Source organism: Xiphophorus hellerii, chromosome 4, assembly GCF_003331165.1.
Source record: "Xiphophorus hellerii strain 12219 chromosome 4, Xiphophorus_hellerii-4.1, whole genome shotgun sequence".
Classification (NCBI taxonomy): domain Eukaryota; kingdom Metazoa; phylum Chordata; class Actinopteri; order Cyprinodontiformes; family Poeciliidae; genus Xiphophorus; species Xiphophorus hellerii.
This window is the reverse complement of record NC_045675.1, coordinates 32660370-32685202: the sequence shown is the minus strand read 5'-3', so window position 1 is coordinate 32685202 and position 24833 is coordinate 32660370. Positions and strand designations below refer to the sequence as shown.

At 40.1% G+C, this 24833-nt stretch overlaps 1 protein-coding gene across 8 annotated transcripts in view; it reads left to right on the top strand.

Moving 5' to 3' along the window:
• Positions 1-23278, top strand: part of znf536 (zinc finger protein 536) — a 231968-nt gene extending 208690 nt beyond the window's left edge. For all 8 annotated transcript variants that reach the window (XM_032560398.1, XM_032560399.1, XM_032560400.1 and 5 more), the window contains one exon: positions 21365-23278. In XM_032560398.1, coding sequence (XP_032416289.1) covers positions 21365-21519 — 155 coding nt within the window. In that variant the 3' untranslated portion in view covers positions 21520-23278. The remainder of the gene's footprint in view (positions 1-21364) is intronic.
• The last annotated feature ends 1555 nt before the right edge of the window (positions 23279-24833 follow it).

The following is a 24833-nucleotide window of genomic DNA, read 5'->3' as shown; positions in this document are numbered from 1 at the left end:
TAGATTTCAGTTTGTTTCCGTATTTGATCATCACAAACTCTGCTGGCTCTGTTGGACATTGTGCGTTAATAGGACGTCTTTATTCATATGCTCTGCTCTACAGAAATGTTGGCACATGATGGGAAACCACTTATAGGTGCCAGTAAAGCTGGCAGTCTTGTTCATTCTTAGCTGGTTCCATCCTCACTAAAGCATTCAGACTGCATTATTGAGGATTTATTTGGTTCACATTAATCGCTATTTAGAACTACCCCCCTTAATTGAGGAACTTTCGTAGATCTTTATTTTTACGCCGTGGCGGTGTCTGAGCGCGAAGTTGACTCAGAGCGTGGATCGAGTCCTGGCTCGGCTGCCTGCTCTGTCCAGAAGGCAGCTCTGCAGGACGTTAGCCGGCTCAGCATTCTGGGATGGCTGCCCAGGGGTCCCGGATGACCTCAAGAGTTAAAAGCAAGCAGCGGGAGAGATAGACGAAGGCATGGAGGAAGCATGGAAGCTGACAGAGAGACAGAAGAAGGAGGGGACAGAGGTATGTAACTGGAGGCAGGGTAGGGGTGGAGGGCTGCTTCTTGAGGGAATTAGGAAGACAGAGAGACTAGGGGAAAAGGGGAAAGTCAAACATTGATAATAAAATCTTAGATGACGTACAGCAACAGTATGAAAAGATTTATGAGCAGCTAGTGGACATAAGCAGGATAAAGACAACTATTACACTACAGTGCCAACAGTAATTCTCCTCTGTCTTTTCTGGTTTTACTCCTTTGCTCCAGGAACAGCAGCTCAGTAGGCCTAACTCTGAGGTGTCACTTTGAGTTTGTCCCTTTCTTAAAGACAGGAAGCTCCTCTATTGCACTCTACTGAAGCATGTTAAGGAACAAATCCAGGGTTTAACATTAGGTTAAGGGTACAGAACTCCAACATCAAGCCTATATGTCTCATTTCCATAGGAATCTTTTCACACATCTGATTTAGATCTCCACTACGGTTGGTAATTAGTTTGGCAGATGATCTTAAGCAGGGGGAAACCTATTTAAAGAGGTTGTTCCGCATTATTAAGTTTGCAACGGTTATCTCACTATAATGGGAGGAGGACAGATTTTTCTAGAGACAGATAGCGTCAAGGTGCACCTGCGAACTGTAAAAAGAGCCTCAGTGACTGAAAATACTTGGGAATTAGGTCAGGTAATGGCTCGGAAAGTGTCTGTCACCCAAACTAATAGTTGGTTATGGATAAGGGTTATGGAGAACGGCAATAAAAAGGAGAAACTATGCCGTGAGAGCACGCAGGTGTTTTCAACCTGAGGGTGTCTCTGGGGTGGAAATAAACTCTCAGTGCGAAATCCTCTAGAGTTTGGCTGTTGGGTATTTAAGCTGTATTTAGGCCACTCCCAACACAAGCCTCAGAGTGTTTTGTAGATACATTTATTTTAATGTCATAACGCTGTGATCAGCAAGTCGCTGGCTGGGTTAGAAACTAGACATTTCTCCCATTTGGCATTTATAATGTTTTATTTTCTATGTTTTTCTGTTACACGAGAAATCAGAATGCTTTCTTCAGAAAATAGTAAATGGCCTGTACTGGTATAGAGCTTTATCAAGTTCAGAGGACCCCAAAACGCTTTACAATACATCCAGTCACTCACACACTGCTGGTGTCAAGCTACATATTGTAGCTTCAGCTGCCCTGCAGCAGTCTGACAGAGACGAGGCTGCCATGCACCGGCTCCACTGCTAGGCAATGCAGGTGAAGTGTCTTATCCAAGGACACAATGACAGAGACAGACGGAGCGGGGGTTCAGACCTAAGTTGTGAGTCACTGGCCATAGTATCTTGGTCATGTGTGTCCAGGATACATTATGGAAATGGACAATCCAATTTTTGGGGGAGGCTGAGGATCAGCTGAAGAGTCATCATCAGACAGCTGTTAGGGTTGCCAGGCTGATTCCAGCTTCTCCATAATATGTGTTGAAATGTCCACACTTGCCTACCAGTACTGATGTATGAACTACATGCCCAGAAAAGTGCTATATAAAGTCAGTCAGGTAACCAAATGGTAACTGGACTGGTTATCATTTGGTAAGAGAGTGAGAGACTTTACCTGCTTTTCCATTAATTGCACAAATTGAAATTACAAAAAACTAAGTGTGCTTAATGGAAACACAGCAGTTTTTGCACTAGGATGAGTTAGTGTTTTTGCTGTATCAATAGCTGTATTTCACAAAACTGCAACAGAAACACTTTTTTTCACATTGCGTAAGTCACGTAATCAACAGCTGTTACTGCTACTGAAAACAACAAAGAAGACGACAGGAAGTAGTAATGTAACTGTTTACATCTGTCGCTGCCATGACTTTTAATCACTTATCGCACGAACCTGCTTATTCACGTGTGACTTTAATTTCATTTCTCATTTAACGGAAACACTGCAATGGAGATATTGTGTTTTTTCAGCATTAACAGAACGTCAACAAGGATTAGAACACATTTATAATGGAAATTCAGTGAGAGTATAAACATTGTGTCGGACTGTCCAGAGTGTGCTCTTCCTCTCACCTCCCAGCAGTGGACACACACACACCTACACACCCCCACACACACACACACATAGACCTTTCTCCCTCAATCCCCTGCCATCCTGCCAGGAATAGTAAACTGATGTGTGCACAGGAGTCAAGATATAACATTACAGTATTGTAATTCATGTGAACCATTTATCTCTATTAAAATGACCAAAGTAGAAGAGTCACAGACATGATGGGAAGTGTTTTGGGAAAAAGAAATGGGTCAGAGGTTTACCAGGCAGACCTAAAAGACAGCGTCTGTCAGTTCATGAATAATCTCTGGTGAACCCGTTGAGTGACACGTGAGGTGTTTCGTTTCCCTCCTTGGCTTCCCTGCCCACTTTCCCACAGACCTCCACTCCTTGGCCCGAAATGACGCTTAAGAAGGTAATGGTGTAAATGAAAGCTCCCCGCCCCTCTCCACTTCCCGTACCCCTCTTCATCCCCCTTCGTTCTATACGTCTCTCTATCTCGCTCCCTCTGGGGAACAAAAGAGGCCTTATTATACCTCCCTGTCAGCGTCACTCTGTGTCTCACCACTGTACAATCACTGTTTTCTGCAGCTCTACCCGCATGGGGTAAATGGGATAGAAAGAGTGAGAGGTGCAAGTACAGAGAGAACTGGAATGTCTCTGGTGTTTTTTTAAGTGTATTTGTCTGAAGCAGGGTTTTTTTTCCCTTCTTTCTTTTTTTCTCTTGAAGCCTCAACAAGCGGTGTAATTTATTTGAGGCACTCGTTCACATCACACACACGCACATGCACTCCTTAAGTCTAGAGATATCTTCTTATTGGGGAATCTTTCAATAAATCAATGTGACTTTAAACACATTTCCCAGGCGACACGGCTGACCTGATAAGAAGTGAACTAATCTCTTTTGAGGCTGCCGGGAGAGCTTTGAACCAAATCTACTGTGCATCTATCACCAAGGTTATTTGTCAATGGCTGCTAATCCCAGGTAAATTTCCCTGGTTTTATATCAGGGTTCTCATGTCTGAAGTTTCTTGGCCTTGGGAAAATAAGAGCGTAGGCTTACAGAAAGAAGGGGAACAAAAGAAATGTTATGGATTTCAACAGCAAAACAATTTGTTCGGGAGAAAGAAGGAGAGAGGCATGGAGGCACACGGAGAGAGGTCGGATTAATTATTCCTCACACATCGCAGTCAGAACTGGGTTGCAATGCATTCATTCTTGTCAAATAGTTTGTTTATGTAAGGCACATCAAAGATCAACCTTCTGTTTTCACCTGACTTATTTTTATTTTGTATGAAGCAGTCCCTGTGCGGTAACATTACTCTGACACCACATGCTGTAAATGAGACATTTTCCTCTGTAAAACTGGTGGATAAAACAGGAATGTCAACTTTTTTCTATTTTTGATTACAATGTGTGATTGTTTTCCACTTTGACTTCCATCCAAGTTATTTCTGCGCACCTTGAAGGAATAGTTAAAGTACTTTTTGTTAATCAGGTGCTGTTGAGAGGCTAATGTCAGGTCTTGGCATTAGGAATGCAGTTGGTTCTGAAGTAGGTGAGATAGACAGTGAGCGTTCACTAAGCGTTTGAACGTGTTGTTCTTACCTGCGTGAGAATGAGGTCTATTATCGTCTTAGCAACATGGGAAAGGACCAGGTTACGGCAGGATATATCAAATTTGTCAAGTCCCAAATGTGTGGTGGGTTTTGCCTGTTTCAGAAGGGTGCTAATTACAATTAGCGATACAAGCTTCTAACAATTCATCTCTCAACATTTTTTCTTTAAATTTGTCCTAACTTCAAAGGAAACTGCTTAAATGATTCAAAGTTTTACTAGGTGTAAAATGTATGATTTAAAAAAACACCTGAGTTGCTGCTCAGACTCACTTCAGTCTTTGGGAAATGAAATTTCATAGCCTCTCAACTAAACCCCACTTGAGAAAAATCTAAATTGTCCTTTTAATGCACGTCATTATTTTAAAGATCATTAGAATACTGTTTACTGATTAATCATATCTTTCAACAAAATGTATTTTTTCTTTCTGGATACCATTTTAAGTTCTTCAGTTTTAACGCAACTTGAGTCGCCCTGTTTCTCTGTTCATTAACTGTGTTTTCAGCTGAGAATCTTTAAGCTCTTTTGAACCCTCTTCAAATTAACTGATGATATATCAACTGTCATATTTTAATTAAGTGCTTTTGAGCTCAAAAAGCAACTGAAAAATCTTAAGATTTGCTTTCTGTTTCCAACCATCAGTGTGTTCTAACATGCGAAGCCATGAGATGATTCAGTTTCTTTTTAGGTACTGTGTTTTCACAAAGTTATGTTGTCATCTGTCATGTCTGTTCAGCCAGGAAGCCAGGCTTTCTATTCGTCTGTGGAGCCAATTATCCAGGCTTTGAAACAAGTGTTTGGACAATATGACAAATAACATTTTACTTTTGCCTATCACACACACACACACGCCCACGTTTGTCCCTTTACACACACTTTTTTGGAATAAAAAATTGATCGGGAAAGGTTGGAAGGACCTACTGGCGCTGATATTTACTGTGCAGCACTGCCTCACGTGGAAAGAAACTTTTCCTTGAGTTCATTTTTCTTTTTCACATTGGTCTTCAAGCGCTTTTTTTTTCTTCTTTCTTGCATCCCCTGAAGCCCCCACCCCAATCCCCATCATCTCCCCCCTTCATGTGTGCTGAAGATCATGGAAAATCTCTTGCCATATCTGTCATCTGTCACGCTCTGTGATGAACAGTTTTGATCTCTCACTCGGCTGTTTATGGCCGTTGTCAAGCAGGAAGGAGTCGTAGCCGTAAGTGCTTACACCAGCGTGTAAATAGTTTGACGTGTGGCTCCGTAACAAAGTTGCAGGGGTAAATAAGGAGCCAAACAACCAAGCAGAATTGCAATTAAGTTGTACGTCTGCATTATGAAATGTTTGGAGCAGCGTGATTTCTGTCCACTCTTTTTGCATTTATGAGTCTTGATACCGAAAGTGTGTTTCTTTGTTCCAGGGAGACTTCTTGGCTGTGGGGGATCAAAGGGTAAATAGAGTGTGTTATGGTTAGCACTTAACTACACACATGCGGACGCGCTGTACGGTGGGATGGTGGAGAAATATGCCGAGGATACTGTGATCGCTGCTCAATTCTTCCACTGTGAGGTCATGGTGTGAAGGGCCAAGTCAGATGGAAGCTGTGCTGGAAGGAAAGCTTTCACAGCTGAATGGAACAGACGTCAAGCATTAACATTCGTTCATAGAGGCACAAATGGCTTCCTTCTACGTGTTCCCATTCAGTTAAAAAAAACTTTTAACAGAACATAAGGTACATTTAAACTTATTACGTATAATTATGAGTGAAGATTCCTTCCTACCTAAACGTGAGGCATTCTTGTTTTTTTAGTGCCTGGAGTTAATCACTGTTTGCTGGGTTCTGTTACACCACCTGCATTTTGACTTAGTGTCTCTTTGAGATTAATATAAAAAACATTTAAAAAATCAACTGTAGTGAGAACTGGTCACAGCCTCTGTGTGATGTGGGTAAGACAGTCTCTTCAAGATGTTTCAGTGTTTTTTGGTTGTTTTTTTTTCACCCTGAAATTATTGACTTTGTGGCACCTTTTTCAAAAAATTGTGGTTAAATTTGCAATTTTTGTAAGCTTTTCAAAAAAGCTGAGATTGCGGCAACTTCCTGAAGGAGATATGATTTTAATATAACGCATTCTTGCAATAGCACCTTTAATACAAATAAAATCCAATAAAATTCTGAGGCCTCGTCAAAGTGAAGAACAAGAATTCCATATTACTCATTCAAGTTAACATGAACTGTTTATACAGTAGAAACAGATCCTACAGAACATCTCAAAATGTAAAAAATAAAAAACAATCAAATGGTACCGTTTCATGTCACACATGCTTTCATCTGACAAGTTTGGCTTTCAGGAGACGTTGTGAACCAGGAAGTGAAATTAGAAGAGGGCTAAGGTGATTTGTCAAAATGCAACTGAGTTGCAGTGATTGGTCAGAGAAAAGGGAAACAGAAAACGTTTAGATGATTGGTCAGATTTGCGGAAAAGTTTTGGAAATTTCAAGAGACGATTTTAAAGGCCTTTTTTCCTGCAGCTGATCTGGTCCCTTTGAAATTATTTATGGTGCACAGACCTGCTCTTTCATCGTCAATATTTTTAGCAGCTGTGTTCTACAATGTGAGCACCATGTTGATGCAAACTGAAAATATCTCCATGATTTCCTTTTGATGTAATCATTTTTACCACCAGACAATACTGTTTAAAAAACTGCTAAATATATGTAATATTTTTTTTTGTTTCTGTCATCTAAATAGCAAAATCAAAGGCAATATTCATGGGCAAATTTACAGTTAGAATAAGTCTTGACAATAGTTTAAATAAGATTTAAAGGTTGTGAGTTTTGTGATTCCTAGTTTTATATGAGTTAAAGCTTCGTGAAAATGTCACATTTTTCTAGCTCAGAATTAAACAAAAGGGGCATCAGCAGCAGCCGTGGGTTTAACAGATGCTTCAGGTCATTAGGTCACTCAGAGACAGATCAGCACTGCTGTCCAGGAGAGACAGAGGACAGCGGATAAAAGACAGGGTAAAAAACAGAAAAAGAGAAATGGAGAGTGTGATTCGTAAAGAAAGCTAAGACGTGGGGAAAAGAAGAGGGGCGTGTGTGTGTGTGTTGAGTTGGAGGAAGATGTGGGGATGGGGAGGTGGGGGTATGAGGGGCGATCTTGGAAAGGTTTCGTATATCATAATTATCCCGTTAAGTAACGGCAGAGCGGCCTCCCCAGGGGAATTTGTCTTAAATGGAAGATTTGCAAGGAGAACGGGTCAGAAAGAGAGAAAAAGAGGAACGGCTTCCAGTCGGCAGGAAATCTTGTTTACATTTACATAATCATATCAACACTCAGTCCTTCTTCATCGTCTCTTTCTTATGCCTTTTCAAAAACAGAAGACGGGGGGGTGAAAAGGAAAGAAACAGATGAGGGAGGGCTTCGGGCTTGTCATTGTCGGTGTTTGTTGTTGATGCTCTTCCCCCTCCAGCCCCCCCCTCTCTCATTTTCTTAAAAGTGCTGCCAGTGTTGGCAAGAATGCCTGTTATTTTAAATCTCATGCCAGCACCTCCAACCTCCTCTCATGTCTGTCTCTCTGCCTCATTATGTCCTCTTTAAGTGGGATTTCTCAGACCTTTTGGCCTTTATCCTTGTTTGGCATGTTAAAAAAAATATCATAAATAAGGCACTGCGTGGCTGTCGACGAGGGGCTTAATTGAGATCTGCAAAGAGCACCGAGCAGATGTTTGTAGCAGCAACTGTTGAATCATCAGAGACTGCTGAAAGCCTATGAAACCATGTTAAAGAGAAGCCAGGTGTTCTAGATTTTTTTATTCTGTCTTTTTTTCCCCCTCTTTACATCAAGGAGCGCTGAAGTGCTGATGTGAATGCATTTGTTTAGAGAGTTTCTAGGAAGAGAGACGGAGAAATGAAACACATGGTTTATTAGCAATGCTAAACTGCTGTAAAGTGCCTCCATCTTCATCTAAAGTATATCTGTGGCGGAAAAAAACAGAAGCAGGAGAAACAATAAGAAAATGTTAAGTTGTTTTTTTTTCACAGTCCAATTTCCTTCAAATGTGTTTAACTAGCAACTCATCATTGCAGTGTAAAGTGCATACTTATCACTAACCTGATAAGTAACGAAATAGATGAAATATGAAAACCTAGATAAAGTCCAAGATGTAGTAGTCATTTTCAGATGATAAATCAGGAAACAGTTTAATATACCTATCATCATTCACATGTCACAGAGAAAAACCCTGAAAGAAATAGTTTTCTAGGGTTACTGTTATCTGATGGTCATGCTGAAAATGATGTTAAATATTACATAATGCCCAGCTACATGCATGATTTATATTTACCAATCACTTTATTATGTGCACTTCTGTAATTGCTTGTGAACACAAACTACAAATTAGAATTTGCAAGTAAACCTACTTGGCAGGCAGGGCCTGGACTTTAGCATAATAAATTTGATTAATTTAATTGTCACACATTTTAAAGCGTTAAAAATTGTAACGCCATTAACTGTATTTTTTTATATATGAATGTTCTAACCATAAATAAAGGAAAAAGAAATGCTAATAAAATGTGGTCTGTCTGGAACCTTTGTATTCACATGTTTCCAGTACGCCCATAAATCTGACACACATCAACAGCCACAACAATGGCGGAGTTTCAACTTTTCTTCAAAAAATAATCGGATTTGATGCTGGAAAAGATCATTGTTGAGTTGTGCTAAAAGGAGTTAGCCTGTCAGCGAAGCTAATCTAGCCTAAATTGCTATGGCAGTGCTAAACATAACAGCTAATGCCATCTTCTGATGGCTACTTCTAGAAGGACACCGTGCCACCAAGCCAAAGAGTGAAGCCATGAATGCACTGTATTATTTTCTTCCTACTAATTGTGTTTTACACAAACCAACCCACAGAAACCATTTAAATACTTATCATTCATGCAGCACAAACCAGACGTAGCCTGCTCCAGGTAACACTGGGAGTGAGAGGTAGCTGGGAACTCTTTCAGCTTCCATGACAGTCATGTCTACAAGAGCTTTAACATATGGCAAGTGCCTGCAGCTTGGTGTGCCAAATTGATGCATATGTTGCACTTGTTCACACGGATCCTATCTCCTCCTCCTTAGTGCCGACTCAAGGAAGCCACCCGGCCCTCCCAGCCGTCTCTATCGTCACATTCTAAACTGCTGTCATTTATTTATTCGGGACATTTGGGACAATTCCCTCCATGCCACAAAAAAAAAAAAAAAAACTCTGGGAACCAGTGACAGGTTCTCTGGGATCATAAATAACTCTGATAGCTGTGTTGCTGAGTTGCGATTATTTTCCTGTCTGTCTTCCTGAGTGTCATATTAATCCCCCTCTGCAGAGATTTGACTTCTTTACGTCTCACTATCAGCATCTTTTTATCTCTGTGTGTGTTTCAGGCCAGCATGGCGTTCCTCTGGTTGTTTCACTGGGTTTTAGTTTATCGTTACATTTAAATTGATTCCTCTCCTACCATAACCAATGATAGTTAAGAACTAAAGGCAATATGAAGGGAATTCAACCCACACAACCTATATTTATGAAAATACTTCTTTTTATTTGAGGTTAAGAATTATTATTCCACTCATTCTTTATTCTCCCATCTATGCCTGTCCTTAAATAGAAATATTAGAGTTTAACAAAGAGGCACACTTACTGTTGCCCTATATATGCATTTTGCCCTATATAATATCGTCCTATTTGGTACTCTTTCTCTAGTTCATTCTCTCCTCCCTTTGTGATCTACATAGTTCCTCCATAATGTGTCATCATATTCCCTTTGTCTCCCCTCCTCCTCTCCAGCAGTCAAATGAAGGGTTCAGGGGACACATTTACTGGAAGATCCACAGACTGGTTCTTCCTCTCCGTCTCCCATCTGGCTCCTTGCCACATTGTATTAGTAACCAGATATGTCACAGGGAGCCACCACACCGGTGCAGAGAACGCTGTCCGCTTGTGGCGCGATGGCCGCGGCTGGCTGATTAGGGCCTCCAATTTTACCCCCGTTGATGCGCAGAGAGACCGTCTCCGTTTTGATGTTCGGGCTTCCATTATCACCGCCATCACAGGCAAGCAACGGCAAGAGATGGTGGCGAGGACATTTGCATCATGTGGCAAAATTGGCCAGCTTATCAATGACTGAAATTGAATTTGAGCGCATGTGCCATGACAGGGTGTCACGTAATTGAACAGTTTATTATTGATGTCGTTGCCTCCTTTCTCTTTTCTTTGGTCTTATGAAAATCGTCAGTAGCAGCAAGATGTTCATTTTTACCAAAGCTAGAACTTGGTATGCTCACTGGTTCACAATTCGTTAACTACTAGAATCTACTGGTTAAACCTCTTGTAAGAAACAAGAAAAGAAGTAGTGTTAATGGTAAATATATTACGCATGAAGTTTGAGGCCTTTACATGATATATATATATTTTTTTCTGTAGCAATAAAAACCTGAATAGCTTACCTTACATATCAATAAATTTAGTTGAAAACAAAAGTTTACATACTTTATAAAACTTTATCTCAGAGGAAAGCAATTCTTAGTTTTCTCAAGGTTAGAATTGAAAATAAGCTGTACCTCCATTTTATAGATATATTTAATCAAATCTTAATAATCCTGATAAATGAAATAATAAAACAGTTTTTTGCAGGATCATTTTTGGTTATGTGAGAAGACAGTGTCACTCAGGGCAACAGAACCTTTGCTGACATCGACCAGCTACTGACAATGCAGTAAATATGCACCCAGTTTCTGCTAAGCAAATGAAAGCCAAAGCTGGTAAATTCTTAACAATTCATGAACAATGATGTGTATACACACACACACACACACCAGTGTATTGTTGTGAGCTTATACCTCCACACCCACCTCATCCTGGTCTTGGCCAAGCAAAATATTACAGTATCAGACTTCCTGTATCTTCCTTATGCCTTCGTTGGTTTATTTATAGAACTGGACTGGCAAAAGAATTGAGGGAAAGTCAAATATTACACAGCAGGTGTGCTGTTAGGCCCATTTTTTTTGTTTCTTCACGTGGAAGATGAAAATTGTTCCATAAGAGCCAAGGACCGCTTTCCCCGACGGCCTTGTATGTATCGCAGAAAAACGTGGGAAGGATGTCAGTGTATGTAAACACAAAGCTTCCCAAACAGCAACAGAAAAGGACAAAAACCGAGTGGAGATGACCTCACCTATTCATGCCCGTCAAACAAAAGCTTCCTTTACAGGGAAAGAATGAGCGGGAATGATAGTTTATTACAGAGCTGAAGAGGTTGCCAGTATACATACAGGCACAAAAAATAAATAAATAAATAAAATGAAGTAAGATAAGGAACTATATGTGGAACCGCAGAAACTTAGTAAAAACGTATATATTGTTTTGGAACTTTTTAAACTTGACCACAGGCTGTTTCTAAGGACAAAGTGCCAGAAGCATTTAAGATGTGACCTTTTTTCCCCTGCACATTCCATTGCCATTATGCTACATTGTTGCTGAATAAAAGGCTGTATTATGTTCTGCCTCCCCCTTCCCCAGTAAAAGGCCAGAAGTGGACCCAGTTTTTATCTGCTGAACGAATCAATCAGGATTATGTCAGCTGAAAAGAATCAACAGACAGCAGTCGCCAGGCCCCACGTCTCTCTCTGTTTCTGAGTGTTTGTCGCTGTGTACAGTATATCCCCTCTCTGCGTGTGAAAGGACGAGATGTCCACGTCACAGGACGGCACTTGTTGGCTTAGAAGATGCCCGACTCGGTGACAGAGGCGTCGTTTGGGACTCTGAAAAGCCGAAGGATTTTTCCTTTAAATGTTTATACATTTACTCCCTCCCAGATCACCCCCTCCTCCCCTTTCTCCGTCCTCTATGGGAGGATTGGAAAAGCACTAATTATCATTTCAGCAGAAATGATTAGGAGATCAAACAGGGATCGAATGCCATTTCCTTCCATTAATGCAGGGGGTTTAGAGTGCCTGTCACAGCCTGGCTTGTCCTATGGCCTGTGGAGAGCAAGAGAAGAGAGGAGGGGGGATGGAGAGAGGGACAAGGATTCAAGGAAAATAGAGAATGGGACAAAGTTTAGCAACAGAAAGAAAGAAAGGTTCAAAGAGGAAAAAATAAAATATTTCTTTCTGGTGTGATTTTACAATTAAAAAAATGTTTTAAACAGGTTTCCTGGGCTAGCCCAAGTAAGAGCACTTAGACAAAAACTGTTAACAGACCTAACATGGACTAGGTATTAATAAGGAAACAGTTCAGTTGCCATGGATCTGTCATTATACATTTTGCAATAAAGATACAGGCTGAACCTGACAGACAGGAGAAACTTCAGGTTGCCTCACAGATGCATTAGACAGCATTGACAGCACTTACTAGAGTTTGATGGTCACACTGTGGGTTTGCATGAGGGTGGGTGGTCACATTGTCCAATTCACCACAATATGGGAATACAAATGATTTTCACCAGAGCTTAAACGTTTCTAGAGCTTACTGAGTACCAGAGCTCTCTTATCCAGCACCATTAGGAGTGACTATGGCACCAGTACATGTGTTCTCTCTAAGTACCTGCTTTGACCTGGCCCAATGGAAAGAAGGACTTTGGTCAACAACCACTCCAATAGTTTTGAGTTCAATAGTTTTTGGGGGTTTTTTATGTGTGTTTTGTCCATCAGTGTGGAATCGTTGTCTTAGTGTCAAGATGAGGCCCAACAGATTTACTTTCACAAGTGGAATATTACGGTTTTCTCCATGATGCTCCACTTGACACATATATATAAAAATTTATGTGAAACTGCTTTGGGTTTATTTCAAATGTAATAGACACAGAAATGGAAAAGATGGGAGGAAAGAAAAATGGTTGGGAAAAGTTTTAAAGGGGAAGAAGGAGATAGGCGTAGAGGAGAGAAAGACTCTTAGAGAATTAGCCAACAGCCTAGAATCTGCCTCTACACCTGCAGAAAGAGAAAGAAACAAAACAGAAGTTCACGGTTAAAACTGCTTAAGCAGTTAAGATCTGAATCCAACGTTATTTTATCACCTCTGACCTTGGAGTGGGTTCTGTTGCTGAGTGGAAGCAGTGTGATGCATTGACCACAAGGGGGCTCGGACTTCTGAGAGTCAGGGCGCAGCTGAGAGGCTTTAGCACTAAGTTAGATCCTTGACCAGATTTTCCCCTCATCACTGTCTCTGGTTTGCTTTCGGACCAAATCCCATCCATATTAACCTTCTAGCTATTGAATTTTGTTCTTTGCTATCTTAGCCAGAGTGGCGTAGCTGTTAGTCTTGCGGCAAGGATGTGCTGAGTTTGAATCCTCCATGTGTGGGTTACTCCCACAGCTCAGAAACAGGCATGTTAAGGTTAATTTACCACTCTAAATTGCCCTCAGTTGTGTGTATGTGTTTGTGTGTGTGGCGGGGGGGTGGGTGGGTGCGTGGTTATAGTTCTCTGCTGCTCTGTGATGGACGAGTGCTCTGTCCAGGGCGTACCCCGCCTCCCCAGCAATCCTGCATGGATTATTAGGCAGCTGTAAGAGATGGATGCCTTGGTCAGTGATTGTAGATTTAATTCAAAAAATTGTCATCTTTTACTATATTATCCACATTTTTGACAAAAAAACCCCACCAAGGAAATAAACAAACTGGTAGATCACAAGGCTCTGTCTCAATCACAGGATCAAGGAGATTTGAGGTAAATATCTGAAAGATTAGAGCAGAGAAAGTGAAGCACGGCGGAAGAAGTGAGAGCGAGGATGAGCTTGTGATTGTCTCTGCACGTCAGATGAGAAAAATGTCAAAGAGAATGTGAGAGATGACCTCTGCGTTCATCACCCATTAATGACCCTGCAGCTCTCAGCTTCATTTTCCCTCTCATGCAAAACATAAAAAAAACATTTCCTCCTGTCTCCAATAGTCATTTCCCCCCGCATTGTATTTATGTATTGAAAAAAAAAGGTAATAGATCAAGCACATTCCATTATTCTCTTATAAGATCATTAGCAAATATAATTAGATATGAAAGAAAGTAATTTGGAGAGAAGAGGAGAGAAAAGCGCTATCAGGCAGAGAAGACAGATTGTAGCATCAGAGTGTTTGGGCTTAAATTGCTCAGCGGAGGTATTATCAAGCCGGCAATCTTTTAGCCTCAGAAATAGTTTTGGAGACAGACAGCGAAAAATAGAAAGAGGCCACTAACATTGACTTCATTGTATTTCCCCCCAACTGCAATCATTCTTTTTTTATATATATTTTGCCTTCTTTTCCAGTCTCTCTCTCTCTCTCTTTTGCTCTGAATCAAATCATCCTGTCATAGGTATCACCTCACACTAGTCCCTGAGAGTTTGCAGCACAACAAAAACCGAGTTTATAAAAAGAAAACAAGTTGACACAGAGTCATCACAGACAAGAAAAAAAAAAAAAAAAAGCAAATTATCACAGGCAGCAGAAAACAGCTAACCTTCTCTGCTCACTTCTCGTGCGTATTGATTCGGCTTTTGTATTATTTTGGCAACTTTAAAGAGCAGGCATAACACACAAATTGCGACGTGCCTTGAAGCGGCTTCTTGAGGAACCTTCTCGCTGCAGATCTCGTCGTCTCTCTTTCTGCACGTGGCACCTCGCTCCACACACACTCCTCACCGGCGCGCGGGAGTTTTCCTCACTCCTTTTTGCACCTTAACCGCGCTGTGTTTGTCTAATAAGGATCTGAGCTGAAAGCAGACTGAGAGCACAATAATCCTGCTGCGTTTTACCACAAATTTTCTTTTTTTTTTCTTTTTTTTCTTCCTCACCTCTTCTCCTTAATGCTTTAAGGGATTGGGGTGGTGGGACGGGTGAAAGAGGAGGGGTGGGCTGGCGGTATGGATGTGGATTTTTCTAGTCTTTTGTGCGAATCACAGGGAATGGTAACTATAAACATCCTGTATTCATTAAAACCATCTAAAAATACAATTTTGGGAAGGGGGGAGCGAGGGGTGCGCTCACTTCCTCGCCGCTCCTCCTCAGTGTATACAAGCAGCCTGTGTTATGCCTAGTGCTGCTCATATTTACATATTTATAAATGCTGGGCTGTACAATGAGCCGGGGCTTTGCCAAGAACAACAGTTTTTTGCGAGTGTCGAGCCCAGATGCTAGTGAGAAGGAACAAAGCAGCCATGAGCAACACCAGCGGCGTGGACAAAGTTCACACAGGTCTTTCATGGCTTTCTAACACCTCATGTCCAGATGAGGCAACACTTGATGTTTTCTGTCATTTTTCAGTTCAGTCTGATATTTCGACCGACACCTTTGTGTGAATTTAAACATTTTATTTTCACATAAGGCCAAAATGGAACTTTTTAAGTCCATACATGGGACGCTGCACTACAAAGACAAAATCTTACCTGGAATTTTTGGTCTAGTTTCTAGCTCAAATATTTTTGTATGCTTAAAATAAAACTAAACCAACTTTAAAAAAAGAACGTCTCAGCAAGATAAATACACTCAGGAATGTATTATTCTTTAAAGAATTCTTTAAGTCAAGAATTCTTGAACATGGTTTAAAAGAAAAAGTTTAGTTTTAAAAAGAAATAAATAAAAAGTTCCACTGGCATATTTTTCACTAAAAAAATAATAATAAAAAAAAATGTTCTTGGTATAAGTGAAAAAAAATCTGCCAGTGGACCTGTTACATTTTTATCTACAGTCAAGAATCATTGACTTAAAAAATCATATTTATCTTGCTAAAAAGATACTTCTATATTAGCTTTCCTTTTTTTAAGTATACTCAAATATTTGAACTAGAAAAAAGACGAAAAATACCTGGTATGATTTTGTTGTATTGCAGAGTGATTAGAGTTGATGTGTAACTACAGATGTTCAGAGATTTATTTCAGATCATTGGAAAAGGTGGAAACCGAGGAAGCCAGCAGACAGGGCAGGCAGCTGGAGAGATGTTAAAAACAGTTTGTCACCAACCATGTAGGGATCACAGCAAACCCAACTCCTCAACCACAGTTCATTCTCTGTTTCCACATAGGAAAAGCTTTGAAACACTGAAGAACTGCTAAATGCTACTAATGTTAGCATTCATCTTATTGCCCTCATATTTGCAGTGTTTGTGTATGTCAGAGTTTATGATATTTAGGGGTCAGACTAAGGCTGAAATGATTAATCAAGTTAATTGTGATTAATTATTATAGAAATAATTACCAACTAATTTAATAATTGATTAATTGTTATAAAAACTCAAAAAATGAACATTTGCTGAAATAATAGCAAATTAACTTTTGCTGTTCTTTCAAAACTATGTACATTTTGCATTTAACATATACAGTATATAGTACACATAAAAAGCAAATGCTAGAGGAAGGCTCTGGTTGTGCCTTTAGGCAATAACATGTTCAATTTCTTATTTAAAAATGAATTATTTGTTTATTTGCATAGTTTCATGTATTCTTAATATTGTATCAAATGATTAAGTTGTTAAGTGAAAAATCTGCTGAATGTGCCATTTTTTGTGTTATTATTACATTAATCGATTAATCGTCCGAATTTTTTTGGGGAAAAAAATCATTGTAGCCTTAGCGTAGCTGCCTTTACTTATTTATTTTGGAGTTGTGTTTAAACTTGGAGGTTTTTTTTTATTCATCCACTGAAAACCAAATAGATTAAACCCAGTTTGTTCATGTATCTGTCTCTACACCTGCAAACTCCACACAGTTTGCTGATGTGGAGTCAGAGCAGATGTGGAACATAAAATGCAATTTCATTCAAGCTAAATTGATGAAATACAATGTCAGTTTTAGATACTCAGGTTAAATAAAAATATAACATCTACTGTTGGAACCTGAACATGAATCAGACGTATGTCCTGTGTTCTAACCCTGGCTTCAATATCATCAAACACTGAATGTTGATTTTATTATTATTATTTTTTTTTTTTTTTACTTTTATGCACATAGCTGCAGTTGGTGCCACATTAACCTTCTGAGACTACGTTTCTTCCGCTCACACTTCCACACATATCTCCACCACCTTATTCCCATGCCGTCTCCCACACAGGCTCAGAGTGAAGTGGTACGCCATTGTTCCTTCCTCCATCCCATTTATCCATTCTGTTGAGCATGACACATGTATTAACAGTGGATGGATCCTGGAGCTGGGTGTCCTCACACCATATGTTTTGCTTTCCCAGGTCCTCTCCCACAAAATCCCCACACCTCTCCTTCCATCTGCCATCTCTCACAATGCCACATGAGGGCGCCCTGCTCCTTTATGTCATTACATAGGAATGTGGCATGTGCTGTAAATTATTTCCAGTGACAAGTATGTTTATCTGAATCACGCTGCCATCTTATAAGCATCATGTATGCGCGCTGCATCTTCTTCCTCCCACCCCCAGGGCGCTTTGATGAAAACAAAGAGATAAGCCTTGCATTCATGTGATAAATGAATGCCAGGCAGGTTTTCTGTGTCTGTTAGGTGCATCTGCCGTCTACCCGAATGGGAAATTAAAAACTGTGATGGTGGGGGGGAAGTTATGCTAAACCTATAAAGTTGGCCAGGAAATCTCTTACCCCTCCTTCGCAGCGGCAGTTGTTTGGGGAGAAGGAGCACCATGCTTAAATAATAACATTCCAGGTGGCTTAGTTAATGAACAGTGAAAATCAAATATGGGGCCCTAATCTGGAGCTCGTTACAGGAAGTTTCTTTACAGGGAAGTCACAGGCAGGAAGTGCCCTTGGGGAGAAGCAAAATACTTTTTGAAGATTCAGGGGGAAAAAAAAGAAAACTTTGCTTTTGCTAAAGCTTTGACAGATTTTGCACATAAAAAATAACAACCAAAAAACAATCTCATGGCAAATTTTGGCAATGTAAACGAAATGCTTTTAAAAGAGCTAAATTAGCTTCTCATTGAGGTGCAACTTTCAATTTTGAAATGCAAAGACTAAACAACCATTAAAGGAGACAGGTGTGTTAAATGAACGAACATGGAAAGCTACGGGAAGCTACGTGTCTCATTTACTGTCTTAGTTTGCCATCTTGTGGCCATAGCTGTGTATGACATCATGTTAGAAATGAATAGTGTGTGCAGCATGAATTGGAAAAATATTTCCAGTCACAGGCTATATACCACTTATTCTACAAATATTAATGACATCAAAAGGAGGCCTTTTTAAATGATTTTTTTAAATTAACTGAGCAATTTGAAGGGCATAAGCAGAGGGAAGTTAGCACATGTTGGAGCCATTTCCTCAGTGAACAGACGGCCGCAGAGTTATTACTCAGCATTGAGTCTCAGAGATGTTTTATCTTGTTATTAACTCCGTTCATTCTGATACCCATATCTGTACTGGTGAGACAGAGAGAGAGAGAGAGAGAGAGAGAGAGAGAGAGAGAGTGCGGCTCAAATAAACTTGTGTTTTAATTTGATTTTGTCAGATTCATAACGCCAGTTTTAAAAGAGCGTGACATGCAAATGTTCTTGGTGGTGTTTTATTGCAAAATAATTTCCAAATAAGTTGCTGAGGGAATGAAAGTGCAGACACGTGTGTGTGGGTGTGCTTGTGTGTGGGGGTGGGTGTGTGTGTGTGTGTGTGTGGAGGGGGGGTGGGGGGGGGTCGTTGCTTCTGGACGTAATAACAGTTATCTATTTCCAGCTGTTTTACAATACTTCATTTTTATTTTTAGTTCTTTTTTTAATTGAATCACTCTGCTCACTATTCACACACTGTCACGCTGCTTGTCACGCTTATTGAATCCAGCGAGTTGCTTGTGACTCGTAGGAAACTACTACCGCTGGTGTCATAACTATAATGCGTTTCCAGCTTCTGTTTTCAGAATGAAGACATTTTATTTATCTTCAAATCAGGAAGTCACTTTGTACACTACGTACTATGAGCAAGACAGAAAAAAAAACTGTTTGCAATTAGAAGTGGATTTATTCAATAGATGCTGCAGTTTATTAAAGCTGTGATTTTGCTTTAATAAACTGTAGTGATTGTTGCAGGAAGCAGAAGGAATCCTAACGCAAGCAAATAAAATGACAGGGAGTTTAGATATACTGTCTGACTAATCATTTAATGCATCTGGAATAAATGTTTAGGATTTAAATTAGTTCATATGTAGAAAAGCCTCAGGTGTGAAACTAATTCTCCTTGCATTGAGCGGGCATGTCTAGAATGTAGACCAATGGGCATCAGTGGCTCCATCAGGACAGGAGTTACTCATGATCAGGCAGATACCAGAGTGCAGAACATGCTCTGTGTTGGAGTTCCACAAGTCCTGGTTGTTCTTTTCTTGCACTTTTTCAGATTATCCCTTTATTTCTTGATCTGCACATCTTCTTCATGCCTCAATCCACTGAAAGGTCCTGACACAGAATAAGAGGCTATGCACCCAGTTATAATTAAGGGGTAATACAGAATGTCAGAACATGTGTGAGGTAGAAAAATGATGAAACAGCAGATAACGATAATGACAGCAGCACCACCAGAGCCCACAGGATCAGAGAGGACAGAGACACCTGATCTGATCTGACCTGATTGACATTGTTCAGCAGGCCTGATAGTTTCTAACAATAAGAAAAGGCTCCAAAACAACCAAATAGAGAGGAAATCCTGTCACTCACCAAGGTTTGAGATTAAATGCTCACATGATGCATGATCTTAGAGAATTGACTCATATAATCTAAATCTGAAAGAAGCCCATACCTCCTAATCATGTTCAGTGCTTTACAAAAGACAGACCACATTCCAGATTCCTGAGTTACAAACTGATTTGTCTCCTGTTCTATGTAAACCTGGACCGGTTGCTTCGACTTAACACAGTCCCTCCACTTGAGATCACGCAATCTTTCCGATTCCTGTTCCAGATGTGCTAGCTTATTGATAACCAAACCATTTTCACACCAATCACTGATTTGCATTTGGGCCACTCTATGTTGAACTTGCCTTCAATCATTAAATGTTTATGTAACTTAGAAGATGTGGACTGAACTATTTTAAAGCAGCCAGTCTTTTACATATAACAAACATAAGATTTTACATGATTCGGATTAACTTGAGAACCTAAGTGAAAAAGTAATTTTACTGAGACTTGAACTTTTTTTGTGTGTGTGGAGAAAAATGAAACCTCGGTCAAAGAAAGACACTGATGCATCACTAATAGTTTGCTACGTTTGCAGATTATCCAACAAAACGTGTGACTTTTCCAGGGAAGATACAGCAGACATCTACATTTTTAAACGCTAAGATAAAATAAAAACATCGTCTCACTACAGTTGTGCCAGACAGAAACAAACACTCAGAACGCAAAGACATTATTAAAGGTTTTGGTGGGTTTTTTTTTATTATTACCATACTTGTAACAGATCATTCTCAAACTGAATTCATTTAGTAGACATTGAGATTAGTTGGCACTGGTGGCTCAAGCAAGCAGTCTTTTCAAAACTATCGTATGAACCTTTAAAGCAGTGGTACCCAAAGTGGGTCCTGGAGGGCAGGCATCTGGCATGATTTAGTTCTCTCTCTGGTTTAACCACCTGATCAAATGATGGCTGGATAGGCAGCCTAAGAAGAACACTGACATGCTGAGGAGGTTGTTTCTACCACCAGAGAGAGAACTAAAACATGCAGGATGCCGGCCCTCCAGGACCCACTTTGGACACCACGGCTTTAAACTGTCATTATCAGTTCTGCTTTGTGCAGTTATTTACAGAGAAGTTGATTATTTATTCAGTAAACAGAGATAGGAAGCAGTGCACCAATAGAAAATTGATGGTGTTTCGCTCACAGGTTTGTTTGATGCAGGAAGGTTATTGGTGCTGCACTACCTCCAACCTTCACTTCCTGTGTCAGTAATCATACACTTCTGTGTAAATAATCATTCAGTTCCAGTGACACAATGGTTCAAAGATTCCTAAACATGTGTTTGGATGAACCACTTTGATGTTTTTGAGAGCAGAGTTGTTATGGGATGGTGAACTTCCCCTTTAATTTTGGTCCAGTTTCAATTTCCGGTGTCAACTGTTGTTGACTAGTAGTCTACAGATTAATCTTAAGCAGGTGAAATTTAAAACTCATGTTTAAAGATTTAAGTTGTAACCCTAACCCTAACCCTGTGACATTGTGACATTCACAAATGTAACCTCAGTGCTAAAGAGTTTGTTTGAGTGTGTTTGTGTTCACATGTTCACGGTGCTAATCTGCCTCTTGTTCTCTCATTGGCTGCAGCACATCTGTGGCTAGGAGAGGAGGACCAGCCCATGATTCATGACCCCGCGTTGACCCTCGAGTCCAACCAGCCTAACAACGATCTTAACCACCCTAACAACCATAACCTGGGTGAGCCTAAGGGGCTGGACGCCCATGCTGGAAACAAAGACTAACAACGTCCACCAGAGCGAGGCTCAGTGACGACCACAATGACGACGATGAAGGTGACAATGAGGCGAAGGAGGATGAAGGCTAAATGAAGGAAAACACTATAACAGAGACTTTATTTAAGATGATTTAAAAAAAAAGAAGAAAACTACTACCGTCAGAGGGAATGGAAAGTGAGAACTGTTAAATCGGACGTCTAAGACAGTGTTTGAATATGCGAGTTGGACCTAGTGACTTTTGCAAGCATCCTCGCACACTTATCAAGATGATGGCAACCTTCCTTTGTGTTTCCTGTGGTCTGAATGCATCTTGTCTTCGTTGTCCTATACACATTGCTTCTGTTTTCCTTCAGGTCTTCTTTCTGTTCTTTGGATGAAACTACCTGTCTGAAGATGACTTCCTGTAAACTAGCCCTGACATTACCGACACATTCCTGGAGCTAGAAAAAAAATCTTTTGTAACTAGGACTGAAGTATTAAAAACTTAATGAAAACTGTTTCCTTTTCCTGTAAAGTGAAGATTATCCTGTTGTACTTGGTAGAATGTATTCTACTGCTGAATAGAAACTAAACTTTAGCAGACTGTTGACTGAGACCAAGCACATTCCTGTCAAACTAGCGCCTTGCGCCTCACCTTTCAGCTGTCATGACTCCCTGTTTATGTCTCACATCATTCACGCTGAAGATGGTTAACTACAGACATGGTCCTTTTTTTCCAACCTGCAGCATGGTTCTTCCCAGAAATGATTTACTAATGGAGGTATGACTGGTCGGCTTTTGATGACGGTGGTGCTAGTAAGTATTGTGAAGATGGAACTTTCAAACTGCTATAAATTCAACACCCTCCATTACCTTTAGGCCTTCATCCCACTACAGAACCCGTTCTTTTCCATTTTTCTTCGTTATTTTTTTCAACGCAGCTCTGGTGCTTGATGTAAATAGAAAGATATACAGCAGCGCGACAAAGTCGACATTTAAAATGTTTGCGATGAGGGAAAGTAGAGGAGTGACGATAGTTTATTGGCTGTAGAATCACATGGCCGCCATTCTTCTCAAGTTCGAAACGGAAGAATTAAAAAAAGAAAAATCAAAAAAACGAAAAGAGCAAGAACAGTTTTCTTTCTTTGAAACCCCTACATCCCTTTTGCTTCGTCTCTCATGTCTAACCTGGAGGACTGTAGTGTTGCAGATGTTTGTATAATACTGCCACCAATCATTGTTGCACAGTGTTACTGACTACTGAAAATGGTTTGATGTATTTACTTTAAGATGAGAAAAAAATAGCATAAAACTGGAAAAAGACAATGTGTATAGCCTTAGATTACAAGTCATCTGTTATTGCTACTTCAAAGCTATGTAACTGTGCTAGACTGTAGGATGTAGGGTTGACTTTATTTTGAACTTTTATATGTACTGTACATTAATGCCTTGTCCATTTACTGATCAAAAAAGAGAGAAAAAAATGAGAAAAAAGAGGAAAAAGATGACAATCGTCTCCTGTGCCCCCATATATACAGATCCATAATGCATAGAGGGACTTATCCTTTCTGATTTCTTTCATTTGTTTGGATTCTCAGAAGTATTTTGCACTGTGATAGTATTATAAATCCAACCTATACAGTACAAAACTAGCTAATTAACTAAAATGAGCGTGTGTTTGTGTGTCCCTTGGCATTGTGAAATGTTTCCGTCATTTTTTTGTGAACCCAGAGGAAAAAAAAAACCCAGAGAAAAAAATAGTCTAATGCGGTATGTATAGTCCAAATATAATACTTCTTTTTTTTTTTTAGTTTGATCAACATCTATACTGTATGTGACTTTTAAAAATGGTTCCTCAGATTTTTTTTTTGTATGCTAATCCCTTTCTGACCTACAGCATAGACCTGTTACTGCTTTCTGCCGGGTGACTTTCTGAACTTGGATACCAGCCTGAGAAGATTTTTGCCCTGCCAATGTTGTCTTTGCAGCTACATTGAAATGATTTCTGCAGACCACAATAGACCATACTTTCAATTTTATAGAAGAGGATATTCAAAATCTAAATAATAGCAAAGGTGAGACATTGAAAAGTGAGAAGCTATCCTTTTTGGGGGTTTGGAAGTGGGGTCAAAGCAAACCAGTTGGATGATGAAATCACTGACCAACAGCTTTGACTTTTGACCTTATCTCTGTTTTCTGAGTAAAGATGAGAGATTCACGGTGAGAGTGGAGCTTGGGCTCTCTCCTTCTCTGAACCAGCTATAACGATCATTCCATTCCACATATGATGTACAAAACCTGTCTTGTGAGCTGAACACTCTATGTTTTGCTGTATCCTTATGGCAGATGCTTCGTTTTGTAACTACTGAACTGTACTTATAATAAAAATTAAAATGTATTCAAACTAAAAAAAAAAGTGTCAGAGTGGTGGACTGCCTGGTGTTTTTGATTTAGCCTATAAATATTGTATCAGCGACATTCTTTTCTTTTGCATCTGCAGAGGTTCCACGGTCGTCTCCAGAACAGAACCAGGGCAGAACCAGCCTTCTTTATCAGGCTGTTGAGTCTTTTTAGTTTCCTGGTTCTGATGCTGCTGCCCCAACAGATGACGGCAGAAGAGATGACACTTCTATGTCTGCTTCAACAACAGACTGATAGAAGATCTGCAGCATCTTCCTGCAAACCTTGAAGGATCTTAACTTCTTCTAGAAGTCCAGTCTGCTCTGTCCCTGTTGCGTCTAAAGTCTAGTCTGTTGTCCAGATGAACACCGAGGTATTTATATTCCTCAACCACCTTCACTAATTCCCCCATGATGGAAATAGGGTGTGATCTAATCACATTCCTCCTGAAATCTACAATAATCTCCTTTATTTTGTTTATATTCCAGATGAGATGAGTGTTTCCACACCATGACAAAACAGTCCACCAGCTCTCTCTCCTCAGCTTCTTGTCCATCTCTGATACACCCAACAACTACGGAGTCATCTGAGTATTTCTGGAGTTGACAGTAGTCAGACTTGTGCTGGAAGTTAGAAGTGAAAATGAATGGTGAGAGTTCAGTACCCTGTGGAGCTCCTGTGTTGCTGATCACCTGGTTAGACAAACAATCCTTCAGTCTCACAAACTGTGTGAGTCCAGCCCATCAACGAGTATCCCCGTGAAGTAAATTTGCCATGAGTCTGCATCAAAGCTTCTGCTACAGTTTCACTTCATAAACTGTGTGTTTGATCTGCAACTGGTAATTTTTGTCCAGAGACCCGAGGTGTAATGAGTAGGACACCTAATGGATATTAATTAAAAAGCAGAACTTTTACCTTTTCTTACACCCACTGGCTTTTAT